Source organism: Symphodus melops (assembly GCF_947650265.1).
Source record: "Symphodus melops genome assembly, chromosome: 17".
Classification (NCBI taxonomy): domain Eukaryota; kingdom Metazoa; phylum Chordata; class Actinopteri; order Labriformes; family Labridae; genus Symphodus; species Symphodus melops.
In genome coordinates this window covers 22427098-22447119 of record NC_136707.1, presented here as the reverse complement: position 1 = coordinate 22447119, position 20022 = coordinate 22427098, and the positions used below count along the sequence as shown (strand labels likewise).

The following is a 20022-nucleotide window of genomic DNA, read 5'->3' as shown; positions in this document are numbered from 1 at the left end:
CAGAAGGCAATCAAACGACAGAGACTAGCTCCATGGTACAACTCAGAAACCCGTACTCTAAAACTAACGTCACCTCCACCAACACGAAAGAATCTCATTTAATCTGGCAGGATAGTCATAATAAATATATGAAAGCTCTATGACGGGCCTGCACTGCCTATTACTCGTCTCTTATTGAAGAAAACAACAACAAAGCTAGATATCTCTTCAGCACTGCAGCCAGGCTGAAAGAGAGTCCTCTCCGTTGAGCCATGTATTGCTCTGACCCTCAGCAGCAACGATTTCCTGAGTTTTTTTGATGATAAAATTCTAAAAATTAAAGACAAAATTAGTAAACTACTACCATTACCCGGCGCAGACTCCTCCTATAATTTGGCTACAGAAGAAACAGTTGAAAATCCTGATCCTAGCCTTGATTGTAAACAAGTCCCATGCCCGATATGCTGATAAGTAGAAATCATGCAGGTAGCCTTCCCCATTGCAATGAGAAACATGAAAAAGTCTGCAAAGAGAGGAGAAAGAAACTACAATCGCTGGATGTGGAGTTCCACCCTGCAACCAGGAGACAACGTGCTGGTAAGAAACCTCACCACCAGAGTAAGGCCAGGATAACTAGGTAGTTTACTGGGAGGAGATGGCATATGTTGTCAGAGAGAGACAAGGCTCTAATAGACCAGTATATGTAGATAAACATCACAGGGAGAAGGAAGAAAACAAGTTTTACATTGCAACTTACTCCTACTGTACAGACAGATAAAGTTAGTCAACAGCTGGATGTAAGAGCCAGGTGACATGAAGGTAAACATGGAGAGAAAGGCAGAACGAGTAAACATAAATACTACAGAAAAAGACATTTAGGTATTAAGCTATCACAGCTGATTGGAAAGACTGATCAAGGCAGTCAGTCATTTCTCGTAAGTTAGACTGACCAGACACACATCAAAGAACAAAAGTGAAAGTAAGAGACCCTATACAATTCCTGACCATTGATGACTTTGAACGCCCTATCATTGGCTTCAATGTTGTTGAAAAAACTAGCACAGAAAAGCTGAACCTGAAGGCAGTATCAACCCAGATCACATGGTACAAAAGCAACGCTCAGTCCCCAAAACAGCAAAAGCTATCCTGTCCGTCCTGAGAAAAGACAAGCCTGAAGGCAGTGCACACATTGCAAGGGTGGGCAGAAGGCCTTTGAGAATCCCCAAAAACAAAGTCATGAAAGTGGAATGTGGTCAACTGAATAAAAGAGTACTGAGTGGGTCACGTGGTTTTGGAGCCAATTCAGGAGACACCCTGGCCAACAGGACTGATGATAAGAGAGCAGTTGATTCAGCATCCGGAGGAAGACAATGAAACAATAACTGTGACAGTTGAAAAGCTAACTGACGAAGACATTACACTGTGTGGTCACACAACACTAAGTTGGTTGTATGGTGTGGATGTAATGCTCTTGAGATAAGAAATGCAGAGAATAAGGAGCCACAACCAACTAACATCAGTGCTGAACTTCAACTAAAGTAACAAAGTCATGATCCAGGAAATAAACCCTGGGACCCATCAGTGGACCTGAGTCTCTTGACGGAGGATCAACAGGTAAAGCAGCTCGAGAGGAGTGTGATGTTTTTGCAAAGGATGACTGGGACACTGGATGTGTTCCAGAAAAAACCTTTTCCAAAAGCTCCAGAGCTACTTTGGGATCCATCATGGGCATGTTACGCACACTGGGAGAGACTAAACAGTCGACTGGAAAGAACATCTTTCTAAAGTTGTCCATGCTTGCAACTTGTGGGCTTCATAGATAACTTGCAATCTTTTTGGGGAAACCCTGGTCTGCTAGCTAGAGATGGCATCCATCCTACTTTGGCCGGTGCAGCTCTGTTATCTAGAAACAGCAGAGTTTATTAGTCCCAAACCTTGACAACAACAACTCATCAGAGTTCAGACCAGAAGGCAGAGCTGCAGTCTTACACGCTTCTCTGCACTTCCTTTGGATCTGTTCATCTGCCACTATAGTTGTCCTTTTGACTGTAAATTCTATTTTTAAAGCTGCAATATACCTCTTTTAAAAGTCTTGCTCCAAGTCTTTCACATCCAGTCTCTAGAACCTTTCAGCCAGTTCTAGTCGTTGTAGTTTACCGCCCTCCTGGCCCATATTCTGAATTTGCAGAATTTCTATCAAACATAGTCCTTATCAGTGATAGAATAATTGTCAACACCTACGACATATCCGTCTACAAGTTGGTTTTCACCGAGCGGTTCAGTTCGGTTCGTCTCGGTATGGCGTGCATTTTGAGGAGTTTCCATAGACTAATCACGGGAAAGATTCCCAAATAATCGATTCGTACCATTATACTTTTTGGGACCCTTCCATGGAGTGCCAAGAATATCAAGCCGACCCGAAAAGGTGGAGCTAAACACTGCAGTCCGTTGATTGGTCAAAAGAATCGTCACTTCCTGTGTGACAGCGGCAAACACAACACCGCCGTGTTTTAACCATAGACTGTAAAACACTGTTTATTGTTTACGTCTGTATTTCACCTCACGGCACTCAGCTTTCTCTGACACAAAGCGGGATTGTGTTTAGTAATACAGAGTCACATGACAGTGACAGAGATGAACTGCTGGATGTCTTCCAGCATTGGTTTTGTTTGTGTCACGTTTTTCTCCTTTGTTGAATTAATTAGTTAGCGGTTAGCTGGAGACCAAACCGTACTGGCGCCTGTGACTGGCATTGCCACGGTTCGCTCTCTGTTTTGTAGATTATTGATGATTATTGTTTCACTATATGTGATCTTAGCAGCCCAGATGACAAATGGAAGTGTCCTGGCTTTACTAACCTATGATCGGGACTCTTTATTTCGTATCAAAGAGTCATTGGAGGACATGTTTCATACCTGGTGACCGTTACAAACAGGCATTTCTGCCTCCGTTTGAAATCGATCCCGACTCACAGGACTACTTGATGCTGTATCGGGTGCCGGGAAAGACCCGCAGGAGATCCAGGAGATCCAGAAAAAGAGGCTCTCGGTCCGGTATCCAAGTAAAGCGAGGGTGTGCTGCAGCTGCCGGGGGCTCCGTCGTCTTCGGCTGCCGGGACCACACTCGGTTCCTGCGCCGGATTCCTCTCCTCGATGTGTGCGCCAGTGTGTCCTCGCTGCCGCCTGCCCGCGCTTCAACAACTGTCCTGGACCCTTCACAGTGCTGGAGCCATGGTCAGGGGTTTTCATCGCCATCGCCTACTTCCGTGTTTATGCCGGCTTTTCCAGCGTGGACCAGCTGGAGCTCACGTGACCGCTGGATGTGCCTTCGTCCAGTCCCGCTCCGCAACACGGACACTACCTCCGAGACGTCAATCCACGTTGGCCTATTGGATACTCATTCAATGTGACTCCGACACTTTCAAGAGTCAACTGGGGACGTTTTTATTTGTCCAGGCTTTTGGTTGGTCTCTTTTAGGGCTGCTATGGTCTCTGTACTGTCTGTTTGTTGCTTGTGATGATTTAAACCCTGTTTGTGAAGCACTTTGTGGCCCCTGCCTGTGAAAAGTGCTATATAAATAAATTTTACTTACTTACTTACTTACTTACTGTTCACGGTTAGCTGTTATCATGTGATGCTATCATGTAGCTGACGCTATTAGCATCCGGTTTACAAGCCACCTACCAAATAGGGCACAGGTGGCTGTGAACGCAAATGAGATCGGGCTAAATCGAACCAAACTGATCCGTACCGGACCGCTGAGTGGAAACAGGGCTCAATATCCATGTGGATGTTGTGAATGATATCCGTAGCACAGCTTTCATGTCACTATTAGACTCTATTGGTTTCACCCAGGGTGTAAACAAACCTACTCATCGTTTTAACCACACGCTGGACCTTGTTCTAGCTTATGGGATTGAAATGAATTACTTCAAAGTTTTTCTATTGATCCTCTGATTTAAGATTATTTCTTAATAACGTTTGACTTCTTCTTACCAGCATTAACTCCACTTAATAAAAAAGTGCTCTCTAGAAGTGTATCTCATCGTGCTGTAGCTAAATTTAAGGAAGCCATTTCAGCTGCTTTTGATTCAGTACCATCCTCTAACCCAGTTGAAAACTCTTCTAATGACTTTAGTCCCTCTCAGCTGGATCAGTTTGCAGATAGTGCGGTGGATTCACTGAGAGTTACTCTGGATTCGATCGCCCTTCTAAAACAGAAGGCAATCAAACGACAGAGACTAGCTCCATGGTACAACTCAGAAACCCGTACTCTAAAACTAACGTCACCTCCACCAACACGAAAGAATCTTATTTAATCTGGCAGGATAGTCATAATAAATATATGAAAGCTCTACGGCACGTCCGCACTGCCTATTACTCGTCTCATATTGAAGAAAATAAAAACCATCCTAGATACCAGCACTAGGGTGCATCAAAAAACACAATTCTTGAATCTTGATATGGCTGGGTGCTAAAAGTGTTCCAATATATGAAGAAACAACACATGCACAATATTTTTCCAGTACATGATGATTTAGGGGTGCCACCGCACATCTGTTTTTGTTGGATAAAGTGGTTAACAGTGCTCAATGGTCGCCATGGAGATCTGAGGTAAACAATACTACAGCTCAAGAAAACTGAGGAGATCTTTCTGTTTCAAGTGATCTTTCTGTGCTGGGTATGTATTATTGTTGAAAAGCTGATTGATAACCCAGAAGACCTGGCTTTCTTGGCCAGCATGAAGACCGACAGAGTGGCCATATTTGGTGTATTGGACAAAAAGCTGCAACTCAAGGTGAAGCGGCGAGAGGAGCGTCAAGCGTCCGCAGCAGCCAGGCAGTCCAGGAGTCTAAAGGAGCTGGAGGAGATGACGGCAATGTCCAGCTTCGAGTCGGAGAGTGATGAGGAGTCAGGGGAGGATACTAACACAGTCTATCCACCATCTGAGGGCGAATTATCCCGCAAGTATAAGAAGACTGGAACAAACGTCTTAATTCCACATGACATCCTTAGCCGACCTAGTGTTGTGTCACTGGCTACAAGGTTGAAGATGTCACCAATGCAACAGGCTGCCTTCACGCGTGGCCTTGTTGCAGAGTCAGGCGGTGAATGTACACATCTCTCTGCATCATATGCAACAGCTGACCGAGCAAGACGCCAAGTGCTGGAGGCTATCAGTGAGGAACAGCACAAGCAGTGGACACCACCTCCATTGTGCACCCTACACTGGGACAGCAAGTTAACACCAATGCTCAGCAATGTGCGCCAGTTGGAGGAGCGTCTTACAGTGGTGGTTGGAGATGCAGAGCGGCTGAAACTGCTTGGTGTCCCAGCGTATAAAAAGCAGACCAATGAGGCATGTGGGGCAATCATTGCACAGTTGACATGCATGTTGCTGCAGGACTGGCGCTGCGCTGACCATGTTGTCAACATGGCATTTGACACCACTGCGTCAAACACCGGCCATCTCACAGCAGCCTGCATTGCCATACAGCTCTCACTGGGCCGACCACTGCTTTGGTCTGGGTGCCGGCACCACATTGGCGAGGTCATCCTGAACCAGGTTTTTACAGACCTGAAGGTGGAGTCATCACGCTCGCCAGAGGTTAGCTTGTTCACCCGTCTCAGAGAGAAATGGACACTGCTACACGCTGCTGATGAGGGCATTGCAGCATCAGCGATCAAGGCGCTGGAGAGGCATCGCTGGTACCTGACAGGTGAGATGCTACCCCTGGGGGTACTATCTGGGGGGAGACGCAATGGCTAGGTTCAGAGTTCAGGTTCCATTTCCTCTCTCCTTCTCCCTGGTGATGTTGCTCCATGGAGCAGACCCTGGCACAGACTGACAATAACTAAACTTCAAACTTAATTGCTCAGTCTTACCATTAGGCCCTGTTAGTTGCCAGTGAGTTAGCCACTATATAAGGTTTGTTATTTTAAGTGTGTCAGTATCTCCCCTTGTGTCTAACATTAAAGTCAATTAAACTGTGTATGTGTGTCCGAAATCCATCACTGCTGTACAAAATTCAGGGTAAGGTGACATAAACATGTCCCATTGACCTCCATTCATTTTATCCATAGGAAAAATGAAGGAGAATCTTGAAAGTTGAATTCTGAGAAATGCCCAAGTTGCCCAAAGGGCAAACAAACAACTTTGATGTTGATAACCCTATAGAACATGTTACTGTATAAAAGTTCACTGTCCTCAACATTTCCAGGTCAACCATTTGGCAATTAGACTAAAAATTGCACATTTTTCGAAAATTCACCAAAGTTCATGTGTGAGGTGGCACCCCTAAAGCTCAATGGAATTCCTCAAAACTTTGCAAAGGTCATTTTTATGTTAATTGGAACAACATGCAATGCCAGCCAAATTGATATTTTGAAATTAAAATTTAACATTGAAATTTGATGCACCCTAACCAGCACTGTAGCCAGGCTGAAAAAGAGCTATAGCTCATTTGATCCATGCATTCCTTTAGACCTCAGCAGCAACGATCTCCTGAGCTTATTTTAAATGATAAAATTCTAAACATTAGAGACAAAATTAGTAATCTACTACCTGTACCCGGTGCAGACTCCTCCTATAATGTAGGGAAGTAAAACCGGTTCGCTGCTCTTGTGGTTGACCGGTTGGTGCTTGTCTGTGCCTTTCAACTGCCCCACGGAGATAAATAAAGTTTCTTGAATTGAATTGAATACGATGCAAGAAACAGTTGCAAATTGTGTTACGAGCCTTGACTGTTTTTCTCCAATTAACCTTTCAGAACTAAACTAAACTTAGATCCGATCCCAAACAAGCTGTTTAAGGAAGTGTGACTAGAACTAGGAAAAGGGACCACTACTCCTGTATTTGCTTCTCTCTACTGGCTCCCTATAAAATCTATATAATTTAAAATCCTTCTTCTCGCTTACAAAGCTCTAAACAGTCAGGCACAATCCTATCTTAAAGAGTTAACTACCCATTGAGAACATTACGCTCCCAGAATGCAGACCTGCTCGTGGTACCTACAGTCTCTGAATGTACTACAGGAGGTAGGGCCTTCAGTTATCAGGCACCGCTCCTCTTGAATCGTCTACCAGTCGGGGTCCGGGAGGCAGACACATGTACTTTTAAGAATAGACTTAAAACTTTTCTTTTTGATGAATCTTATAGTTAGGGCTGGCTTAAGCTTATAGTTGCTGCTTGGGCTCTGGAACCCAGCTCCTCGAGAGGGGCTGGACTCTCTACTTCTCTGGAGTTGCCCGCGGTGAGAGGCGGCGGGCTGGTGTGGGCTTGCTCATAGCCCCACAGCTCAGCCGCCAGGTGTTGGAGTTCAAAGGGTCATGTCCCTACGCCTTTGGGTAGGGGACAGGTCTCTAACAGTCGTTTCGGCCTACGGCCCGAACGGCAGTGCGGAGTACCCGGCCTTCTTGGAGTCCCTCGGAGGGGTGCTGGACAGTGCTCCGACTGGGGACTCCATTGTTCTACTGGGGGACTTCAATGCTCACGTGGGCAACGACAGTGAGATCTGGAGTGGGGTGATTGGGATGAACGGCCTCCCTGATCTGAATGAGAGTGGTGTTCTGTTATTGGACTTCTGTGTTAGTCACAGTTTGTCCATAACAAACACCATGTTCGAGCACAAGGATGTCCATAAGTGCACGTGGTACCAGGACTCCCTAGGCCGGAGGTCGATGATAGACTTTGTGGTCATGTCATCTGACCTCCGGCAGTGTGTCTCGGACACTCGGGTGAAGAGAGGGGCTGAGCTGTCAACTGATCACCACCTGGTGGTGAGTTGGATGCGCTGGCAGGGGAGGAAGCCGGTCAGACTCGGCAGGCCCAAACGTGTAGTGAGGGTCTGCTGGGAATGTCTGGCTGAACCCTCTGTTAGCGAGGTCTTCAACTCCCACCTCCTGGATGAGTTTCGCCCTGAGTATCTGAAGTCTCTGGATGTGCAGGGGCTGTCATGGTTGACACGCCTCTGTAACATCGCATGGAGGTCGGGGACAGTGCCTCTGGACTGGCAGACCGGGGTGGTGGTCCCTCTTTTCAAGAAGGGGGGGGGACCAGAGGGTGTGTTCCAACTACCGGGGAATCACACTCCTCAGCCTCCGTGGGAAAGTCTATTCCAGGGTACTGGAGAGGAGGTTCCGGCTGTTAGTCGAACCTTGGATTCAAGAGGAACAATGCGGTTTTGGCCATGGAACACTGGACCAGCTCAACACTCTCCAGCGGGTGCTCGAGGTACAGTCTCTGGACGGTCAAGGGTTTGATCCCCAGCTCCTGTGTCCTTCTGGCAAGACACTTAACCTGGAATTGCTCCCCCTGCTGCGCCAGGGGTGTATGAATGTGTATGCGGGGCGCTTCTCTTGTGGTCGACCGTTTGGTGCTTCTCTGTGGTCCAACAAGAGAAAAATATAAGATCTAAAAGGAAAAGGGTTTTTGTTGGACAGTCCTTACAATAGAAAGTTTCCTTTTATTTTATAATAACATAATTGATTAAAAACAGAGCTTACAAAATAATACAAATCCTACAAAAGAGTGCTATTCTCACAGTGAGTAACTAGAGCTAAATAAAAGAGAATATAAGTCAATTGATCACAGTTGCAGAACAAGTGTAGAGCAAAAGTCAAGTCCCAAAAAGGAAGACCGAACCAGAGAGAAGCTTCTGCTTCCCTCCTATATACTGTGGTTGACTCTCAACATCTACGTCATGACAATTTCAATTTACATTTTGGGTTACGTCAAAAAGAATGTTGCAAAAACAAGACATATATGGTTATATGTGTGTTTCTCATGCAGCTGCAGGACACTCCCTTATCTCTAACAAGGCACTTGTACGCACCCCACTATGTGAGCAGTCCATTACCCCCAATAAGATTTACAGCCTGCACTTCCACAAGCGGTTTTATGACGGCCAACTATTCTGACACATAATAATATGACACTCCTTACAATGTTATAAGTACACATTATGCATGTAATACACATCACCTTTTTATGTTAAGGTTTATGAAAGTTAAAATATGACTTTTGTGATTAGCTAAATTCAGCCTGAACTCAGCTTGAGTGGAAATTCTCCTGTGAGGGGGTAAAAGTGTCAGCCGAGCTTTCATCTGTTGACGATGAGCAGTCTCCCTTGCTTTAGACCGGTGTGGTGAGGTGAATCGTCTGGGATCTTTCAACACTAATGTAGTTTCTCAAGTCCTTGACGATGATGTGTAGATGATGAAGAAATATCCACTGACACTGACTTGCATGTAATATGAGACATTTATTTACAAAGACAAGAAACATCATCAGTCCAGGTTAGCCATGTTACCTGGGAGAACCCTCATGAACAAAGAAAAGACCCTAGTATTTATACAGTATTGGTCAAAGCAACATCAGAACATTTACGACTTCATTTAGGCTTTGATCATTCAGGTGTGCATCTCCTACAGTCCTGCACCCCCTGTGGTTCCTCAGGACATCTGGCTTCAAAGGATACACAGGTCACCATGGGGTGACTTATCTCCTCCATTGTATCCTAAGGGTCTGTTCTCATTTCACTACCAGATTGTTTATCTTTCACAGTCTTAAGGAATGACCCCAAATAGACCCCTTCATTGTCTTTGATGTTAAACCAATGTCTAGACTTAAAAACACCATTTGTCCCACCAACAGCTCACATGTTTCAGCAGCATACTTACACTTCACATACTTATTTATATTATATTGTGTTGCATGTAAAATACACTTCACTAACACGTTGTAAAAACTATGGTGGAGTCACAATATATATGACACATCGCACAAACCCAGGTGTTATCACATTTTCAGATCTTGTATTCATTAATAGTGAATATGAACATGAATTAGTTGTGCAAAAGCAAAACTTAATGGAGGTCGTTAGAGTTTTTCAATTCAGGGTGTGCTGTTGTTAGAGAACAACAAGATGTTGTTCCACCATAAAACATTTCTGAATATTTACTGCATAATGACAGGGACGGGCATCGGCTGGGCAAAGTTCTTCAGGCTATAAAGGCTGAAGTGTTACTTGCTCCACACTTGTCACCATACTAATAAATATGAAGTAAGTAAAATAGATCAACCACACTTTCAGGTGAAGAAACAAACAAACAGACAGTCAAACTAACCACAGGCTGAGAGCTGAGGCGGGTTTTAACCTTGTGACAAACCTGTCAATCATGTCAGCTACACACATAATGTAAACACTGAGGTACAACAGAGACACAAAGTTTGAGCAGGAACAGGCATGAACCAGTTATCTGACCTTTGGATACTGTTTTGATGCACACACACACACACACACACACACACACACACACACACACACAAACATGCACACACACACACACACGGGATAAACATGTTAATTTAAACCGTAAGCTTATTTTCTCAATCATCAGATAATATAATGGATTATTCCAGCTCTGTCAGTAAGAAATGTTGTATTTACTTTATTATACGATGACAGGATACTTTTTTGAATAGGTTTCAAGCACTTTGTGGATTCTGCACGTTGACGAGTACAAACACACCTTGCACTTGTTTTAAAAACATACAGCAAATTAAAAATATATGAAAGTTCACAGAAGAATATAAGTATAGAGGAAGAAGGGGGCAGTGAAGGGCAGGTGGGCTCAGCTGGATGTAAGAGCCAGGTGACATGAACAGGTAAACACGGAGAGAAAGGCAGAATGAGTAAATATAAATATACTGAAAAAGACATTTAGATATCAAGACACCACTGCTGTTTGGAAAAACTGATAAAGGCAGTCTGTCAAGATTATTTTGTTTCCTTTGTATTACATCTTGTGTATCGGCACATTAAAAAACACAGCAGATATCAGAAAGGTGATTACTCTGATGTCAGAGGGCTGACCAGAAACAGATGCCAAAGAACAAAAGTGAAAGTAAGAGAGAAAAAGCCCGACCAGCCCGAACATTTTCAGTCAGTACATCCAGAGCAACACGACCAAAGGTAAGACTGTCTTCAATCTGTGATTTTATTATTTATTCTATTGACATTGGTTTGTTTTACATTTTTAAGATGTTTTCAATGATAAATCTCTTTATATGAAGGACTCCTTCTGATCTTTCCTTTTTCCGTCTTAGTTTGTTTATTTTTCTTGAATTATGTGAACATCAAATTGTCATTTATTGAAAAGTTACTTTGACAAAAAACTCTCACATGAACTGTTTTTTAACTGATGGATGAATTTAAAGATGAATCTATGATCTACTGCATGTTTCTATAAACATGTTTAACACCACATACTGAGGTCGTGTACGTCTGATTAAATATCAGATAAAAGTTCTGACGTACTTTATCTGAAATATTCAGCTTCATGTTTTTACTCTGCTGCAGTCCAGAGGAATAAAGAACCTTCTAGTCCACTTTATTTATCCAGCTGTGAAACTTTCTGTGACTCATAAACTCTGAATATTTTACACACCAGTAACAGGTAACAGTAATAATCAGATTTATGACTCTAACACAAATCAGTACATCATGACTTCATCATTCATCTGCAGAGCTGTATTCATCATTGTTGTTATTTACAGAGTTTATGATCTGAATATTCTTCCTTTATTGAGGTGAAGTCATGAACCTTAACATACAACTCTTATATTTTACAGATATGGGAGGAGAAGCATCTAAACCAGATCCACCTCCACCGCCACCTTCTCGTAAGATTTTCCACATATACAAACAATTATTGTTATTCAAATATTACCATTCAGTCAAACATAATTCTTTTTAAATTGTTTAAATAGTCTGAAGTTTTCTTTCTGTATGTTAACATGTGAATTTGTCTTTTAGCTCTTTTAAGTCAGCCATGGAGGACTCTGTCGATGTGAGTAAACAGGAAGTCAGGGTGGTGACCCTGGGTGTGGTTCTGCCACACAGCAGAGCATCAATAACAAAGTTCCTGTTGAACATTCAATATTCAAAACACTGAATTATGAATGAATCTCATGTTCTTCTATCAACAGGAACACTGTGAAAAATATCTACTTTCTGAATTCTTACCAACCTCAAAACAAAGAAGTCAAACATCTCAGGATTCTGCTTTATGGACCGGTCGGTGCCGGCAAGTCCAGTTTCTTCAACTCTGTTGACAGTGCTTTGAGAGGTGAAATTAAAAATAGAGCTGGGGTGGATGCGACCATCGGGATGAGCTACACTCTAAAGGTAAGAATAAGTGATGACTGTGGTGACTCCAGACTGAGATTATTCACCTTCTCTGTAAACTCCACCCAGTTTAAAACAAACATAATTAATGTGAAGCATGTTATTTAGAAAAAGGCTGAGGCAGCAATATCACAGACAGAGAGGTGTTTTAGAAGGTATAGTGATGAATTCAACTGATCCTATAATAATGACATGTACAAAGTGTATTAATGACAAAAAGAATTAAGTTAGCTGTTTGAAGAGGGCAGTTTCTGAAAAGATTACAGATTTTGCATTTTCAACTCAATTCATGAAGAAATTGATGTTAAAGTTTCATTAAGAAGATTCAAAATAAAATAAAAACATTTGATCAACATAGATTCTCTCACTGAATGAAATGAAGTAATTATGTTGTTGGTTTAGAGATGTCTATTTTAGATTTATCTGAATGATATAAATCATGTCTTCTTCTTCTTCACAGTATAAAACGTACAAAATAGAAAAAGATCCTCAGAGCTTCTGTTCTTTTGTTTTCAACGACATCATGGGCCTTGAGGGAAAGGACACCAATGGAGTCCAGGTGGAAGATGTCAAACTGGCCCTGCGAGGACATGTGAAAGATGGTTACAAGGTACACTCCTAAAACTTTCTCCTTTCTTGTTAAAAAGCCCTGTGGAGTTCATTTCAACACGTTTTAAATCAATTTAAGCAGCTCCCTCTGCTGTTAAAAAATGAAGCCAATTCAGAACTACAAAAACCTCCATCTGAGGCAGACTGTAAAAGCCCTGGGACCAAAGGCTGGATCCCATGTCCCTTATTTGTTACAGAGTGTCCTCCGAGTTGTCTCCTCCACTTGCGTCTTAGTCCCGCCCACCAGAGATGCATGGAGGAAACGAAGCTGAGGAGAGGACCGAGGAAATCAGCTTTAAGACACATGAGACGTCGTTTCCTCGACAGCGTCACATGACGCGACATCAGCTGATCACGTTCAGCTGTCAATCAGCCGAACAGCTGTTTATGTCCACACACACACACACACACACTGTATTATTTCTCATCAAACACACACACTGTATTATTTCTCATCAAACACACACACTGTATTATTTCTCATCAAACACACACTGTATTATTTCTCATCAAACACACACACACACTGTATTATTTCTCATCAAACACACACTGTATTATTTCTCATCAAACACACACACTGTATTATTTCTCATCAAACACACACACTGTATTATTTCTCATCAAACACACACTGTATTATTTCTCATCAAACACACACATTGTATTATTTCTCATCAAACACACACACTGTATTATTTCTCATCAAACACAAACACACACTGTATTATTTCTAATCAAACACAAACACACACTGTATTATTTCTAATCAAACACAAACACACACTGTATTATTTCTAATCAAACACAAACACACACTGTATTATTTCTAATCAAACACACACAGTTACAGTGTTTAGTGTCTTTACCTGATAAAAAAAAAAACACCTGAAGAACAACCTGCAGTCTACTCATAACCAAAAGGACAGTTTCTACTGACTAAAAGTTTTCATTTTGAATTGTCTATAATTATTGATTATTAGTAATCAGTTTGGACTGAACCTAGCCTGTATTTAGACAACCAACTCTGTATTTTATAAACGGATATTTATGTGTCAGGATACTGAAAATGATTGATTAGAATCTAAATGATGAAACGTTCAGAAGATAAATAAGTGAGAATATAAAACGGACTCCTCTTCGTCAGACTCTTTTTAATCCCAGCTCATCACAGAGCGACTCTTTACAAACTCACTGATGTTCATCTGTTTAAATGTCCGATGCTCTGATTAGCCTTTTTTTAATGTCCGTCTTTTCTCCCGTATTAAACTCTGCTCATGTTGAGAAGTTTCACTGAAGTTTGATCCTGTGCAGCGTCCAATCAGTGAGTGATATACGAGAAGGGGGCGTGTCTGTCAGGGAAAAGACTTCCGTGAAGTCAGCTCTCATGTCTCCTCGGTCATCGCTCCTCGGATCAGCCTCCTCTCTCCTCGATCCTCTCTCCTCCGTTCGCTATAAGAGCTTTGGGACGATCCTCAACATGGCGGCTTTGGAACTACTTCCGGTTCGGCCGAGGACCAAAGACTGCAAATAAGGGAGTTGGGATCCACCCCATATCCACCAAAATTCTGAAAATCCTCTCACACAGCTCCTAACATATCTTCAAAAATTAGCAGAGATGTCGGAACACTCTCTGAGCGAGAAAGGGACAGAAACTTTTATCTCAGTAACATAGTTTAAAACCAGAATATAAAAAAAAGAAAAATCAATGAGGACCAGCTCATACATAAAATATTACATAAAAGGAAAGGTTATAAGATTTCACCTGAAGTTTCTATTTTTTAAATCACATATTTTTTTTGTTCACTGAAACATTCACGGCTCTGTGCATTGAAAGATACTATCAGAATGTTTTTTTTGTTGTTTTTCAGTTTCGTACTGACAGCCCCCTGACAGAGAAAAACCCGAGCTACAACTCTGATCCCTCTCTGGATGACAAAGTCCACGTGCTGGTCTGTGTCGTTCCTGCCGACAAAGTCTCTATGTTAGATGACAAAGTCGTGCAGAAGTTAAGAGAAGTCAGACTTGCTGCCAGGGATCTGGGTAAGAACAGATATCACACTTAGATTTATATATCAGACATTACAAGAAAAACAAACGATTAAAATACTAAAAATGTTTCACTTCGACAGGAATTCCCCAACTGGCCATCCTCACCAGAGTTGATGAAGCCTGTCCTGAGGTCAAAAAAGATATCAACAACTTATACAAGAGCAAATACCTGAAGAAACAGGTGAGTCTGTTTAGATTAGTTATTGTTGAGTTTAAGTTCTTTTATCATCACATTTCCACCTTTGGTCTGAGCTTTACAATCCCTGATTATCTGAAATTATTTGACTCTGACACAGGTGGAAAAATTCAGCAAGACACTGGGAATTCCCCTCAACTCCATCTTTCTGGTGAAGAACTACCACTCAGAATCGGAGACGTGTGACGACATCAGCCGGCCGATACTGACCGTACTGAGACAGATGGTAAACTCTGGAGAAAAATACCTCAACGACCTGTAGAGCTGCTCTCTGCTGAGGCAAACGATGCACGATGAAGCTTTACAAACGTGTGACAGATTATTTACTTTGTTGTTGGATTTCATTAAACTGACACTATATAAAGGTCGCTAAGTCACAGCTGACATATTTAAAATGTGTGTTCAAAACAAAACAAGGCACTCTCATTGTGGCAGAATTAATTCTGAATAAGTTTATTCCATACAAGTACCACAGTGACAATTCATTCATCTTAGTCATTTTGTGTATATATCATTTAAATCTCTCCACCTTTAGGGTAACTCTTCTTTTAGGTCTGTGTAGATGTAATGCATGTGTAAGACATTATATTTGAATCATAGCCAAGTGTTTGTTGTGAACTGAAAAGGAAATATGATTTGCTGAGAATCAAGAAATGTTTGTCTGACATCTACAAGTGAAGGTAATGTGGTCTTTCTCACTGATTACAAGTTTAAATGTAAAGGAATGTGCAGGCTGTCTTCTGACAGAATAAAAGCAAACAGATGAAATGTTTGTTATTGTGTTCTGTTGATTTCGTCTGACCTCCGTCGTATGAAAAGACAAAAACATGGTCTCAGTCCTTTTAAAATCACTCGTAAAGATCAACAATAAAAGGATGAGCTGGGACCTCCTATTGTGATGAGGAAATATTAAGGAACAACAGCTCTCTCTCTCTCTCTCTCTCTCTCTCTCTGTCACTCTCCGAAACATATTTTCTAGTCAAAATGTTCATCCACAGCAGAATCCACAAGACATCCAACCTGATGATTGGGGGTCTCATCAAGGACTTGAGGAGAAATCTGGGAGCAGAGGACGTTCACATGGGTCCCTACAAGGTTCTCCTGAGCACTTAAAAACAGAGGTAGAGGTTGTGGGCGGAGCCACTTGGATCCAAGTCAAAACTGCAAGAACAGACCAGAGACCAACAACGACTTTGATCCAGATGTTCAAACTGTGTCGTGTTGTCATACTGAGGATAAAAGAATATAACAGAGGTGGAGACATTAAGCTAACGAGTAATCGTCACATAAACATAACAAACCAAACAGCCTTCTTCTCCAGCAGTACTGTAGAAATAAAACAATTGTTAACTTTCTTCAGAAGTTTCAGTAAGAGGATAAGGTTTATGACACAATTCACTATGAGTACTGTGTTTGTGTCATTGACAGTAAAATCTGTCAGATCTCACAAGTGCGTGAGATTGGCATCACTGCCCTCCTGTGGTAAGATCAGAGAAGTGCAACACTTAGATAATGTAACTGCAAAATGCTTTACTTTGATTGTTCTTTTATTTATGCCTGACTAACTTTTATCTGTTGGATTTCTTACGTTAGCCACACGAGGGCAGTCAACCTTTTTTTACTGATCTCTAGTTCAAAATCTTTTAAGAAAAACCATGTTTAACAGTTCAATTCAATTAACAAAAACTTTATTGGTCAAATTCACCCCCCATCTGCATTGTAATTGCAGACAATTTATAGTCCTCCCCCCTGAACTGCTACCTTATCGTGGTGGGGGAGTAGTAGGAGCTATGTTGTCGGGGGCTTTGAGCCCCCAGCAGGGTCACCCAAGGCAAACAGGTCCTAGGTGACGGGTCAGACCAAAAGCAGTTCATAAAACCCCTATGAAAGGTATAACAACTAGGACCGTGACGTCGCCCGGCATGGCGGAGCCGGGGCCCCACCCTGGAGCCAGGCCTGGGGTTGGGGCCCGCAGGAGAGCGCCTGGTGGCCGGGCTCTTGCCCGTGGGGCCCGGCCGGGCTCAGCCCGAAAGGATGACGCGGGCCCGTCCTCCTGTGGACTCACCACCCACAGAGGAAGCCGTAGGGGTCGGGTGCAATGTGGATCGGGCGGCAGTCGACGGCGGGGGCCTCGGCGACCCGATCCCCGGACGCAGCTTCTGGCGTTCGGGACATGGAACGTCACCTCACTGGGGGGGAAGGAGCCTGAGCTTGTGCGGGAGGTTGAGAGGTACCGGCTAGATATAGTCGGGCTCACCTCCACGCACTGCTTGGGCTCTGGAACCCAGCTCCTCGAGAGGGGCTGGACTCTCTACTTCTCTGGAGTTGCCCGCGGTGAGAGGCGGCGGGCTGGTGTGGGCTTGCTCATAGCCCCACAGCTCAGCCGCCAGGTGTTGGAGTTCACCCCGGTGAACGAGAGGGTCGTGTCCCTGCGCCTTCGGGTAGGGGACAGGGCTCTCACTGTCGTCTCGGCCTATGGCCCGAACGGCAGTGTGGAGTACCCGGCCTTCTTGGAGTCCCTGGGAGGGGTGCTGGACAGTGCTCCGACTGGGGACTCCATTGTTCTACTGGGGGACTTCAATGCTCACGTGGGCAACGACTTGTGAGATCTGGAGTGGGGTGATTGGGATGAACGGCCTCCCTGATCTGAACCAGAGCGGTGTTCTGTTATTGGACTTCTGTGCTAGCCACAGTTTGTCCATAACGAACACCATGTTCGAGCACAGGGATGTTCATAAGTGCACGTGGCACCAAGACTCCCTAGGCCGGAGGTCGATGATAGACTTTGTGGTCGTGTCATCTGACCTTCGGCCGTGTGTCTCGGACACTCGGGTGAAGAGAGGGGCTGAGCTGTCAACTGATCACCACCTGGTGGTGAGTTGGATGCGCTGGCAGGGGAGGAAGCCGGTCAGACTCGGCAGGCCCAAACGTGTAGTGAGGGTCTGCTGGGAATGTCTGGCTGAACCCTCTGTTAGCGAGGTCTTCAACTCCCACCTCCGGACGAGCTTTTCGCAGATCCCGGGGGAGGCTGGGTGCATTGAGTCCGAGTGGACCATGTTCTCCACCTCCATTGTCAAAGCAGCTGCTCGGAGCTGTGGTCGCAGGGTCTCTGGTGCCTGTCGTGGCGGCAATCCCCGAACCCGGTGGTGGACACCGGAAGTAAGGGAGGCCGTCAAGCTGAAGAAGGAGTCCTATCGGGCGCTGCTAGCGCATAGGACTCCTGAGGCAGCTGACGGGTACCGGCAGGCCAGGCGTTCCGCAGCCCGGGCGGTCGTGGAGGCAAAAACTCGGGCCTGGGAGGAGTTCGGGGAGGCCATGGAGGAGGACTTTCGGTCGGCCTCGAGGAAATTCTGGCAAACCGTCCGTCGCCTCAGGAGGGGGAAGCAGTGCTTCACCAACACTGTTTACAGTGGAGGAGGGGAGCTGCTGACCTCAACTGGGGATGTCGTCGGACGGTGGAAGGAATACTTTGAGGATCTCCTCAATCCCACCGTCACGTCTCCCACCGAGGGAGCAGAGGCTGAGTTCTCAGAGGTAGACTCGTCTATCACCCAAGCCGAAGTCACCGAGGTAGTTGGCAAGCTCCTTGGTGGCAAGGCTCCGGGGGTGGATGAGATTCGCCCTGAGTATCTTAAGTCTCTGGATGTGCAGGGGCTGTCATGGTTGACACGCCTCTGTAACGTCGCGTGGAGGTCGGGGACAGTGCCTCTGGACTGGCAGACCGGGGTGGTGGTCCCTCTTTTCAAGAAGGGGGACCGGAGGGTGTGTTCCAACTACCGGGGAATCACACTCCTCAGCCTCCCTGGTAAAGTCTATTCCAGGGTTCTGGAGAGGAGGGTCCGGCTAATTGTCGAACCTCGGATCCAAGAGGAACAATGCGGTTTTCGTCCTGGCCGTGGAACACTGGACCAGCTCTACACTCTCCAGCGGGTGCTCGAGGGTTCATGGGAGTTTGCCCAACCAGTCCACATGTGCTTTGTGGATCTGGAGAAGGCATTCGACCGTGTCCCTCGCGGCTCCCTGTGGGGGGTGCTCCGGGAGTATGGGGTTCGGGGCCCTTTGCTAAGGGCGGTCCGGTCCTTGTACAACCGGAGCAGGAGTCTGGTTCGCATTGCCGGCAGTAAGTCGGACCTGTTCCCGGTGCGCGTTGGCCTCCGGCAGGGCTGCCCTTTGTCACCGGTTCTGTTCATTACTTTTATGGACAGAATTTCTAGGCGCAGCCAGGGGCCGGAGGGGGTCCGGTTCGGGGACCACAGGATCTCGTCTCTGCTTTTTGCAGATGATGTGGTCTTGTTGGCTCCATCGAACCCGGACCTCCAGCGTGCACTGGGGCGGTTCGCTAACGAGTGTGAGGCGGCTGGGATGAGGATCAGCACCTCTAAATCTGAGGCCATGGTTCTCGACCGGAAAAAGGTGGTTTGCCCTCTTCGGGTCGGTGGGGAGTCCTTGCCCCAGGTGGAGGAGTTTAAGTATCTCGGGGTCTTGTTCACGAGTGGGGGGAAGATGGAGCGCGAGATCGACAGACGGATCGGTGCGGCGTCTGCAGTCATGCGGTCGCTGTATCGGTCCGTCGTGGTGAAGAAGGAGCTAAGCCGAAAGGCGAAGCTCTCGATTTACCGGTCGATCTTCGTTCCTACCCTCACCTATGGTCATGAGCTTTGGGTCATGACCGAAAGAACGAGATCTCGGATACAAGCGGCCGAAATGGGCTTCCTCCGTAGGGTGGCTGGGCGCACCCTTAGAGATAGGGTGAGGAGCTCGGTCACCAGGGAGGAGCTCGGAGTAGAGCCGTTACTCCTCCACATCGAGAGGAGTCAGTTGAGGTGGTTCGGGCATCTGGTCCGGATGCCCCCTGGACGCCTCCCTAGGGAGGTGTTCCGGGCATGTCCCTCCGGGAGGAGGCCTCGGGGTAGACCCAGGACACGCTGGAGAGACTATGTCTCTCGGCTGGCTTGGGAACGCCTTGGGGTCCCACCGGAAGAGCTGGAGGAGGTG

General features: G+C 45.1%; 1 protein-coding gene across 1 annotated transcript in view; it reads left to right on the top strand.

Annotated features, from left to right (window-relative positions):
* The window catches only part of LOC306838692 (uncharacterized protein), a 173518-nt gene that overhangs the window by 73981 nt on the left and 79515 nt on the right, over nt 1–20022 (top strand). Inside the window, exons 19-22 of the mRNA XM_079367022.1 lie at nt 12631–12780; nt 14651–14822; nt 14912–15012; nt 15128–15285. Coding sequence (XP_079223148.1) covers nt 12631–12780; nt 14651–14822; nt 14912–15012; nt 15128–15285 — 581 coding nt within the window. The remainder of the gene's footprint in view (nt 1–12630; nt 12781–14650; nt 14823–14911; nt 15013–15127; nt 15286–20022) is intronic.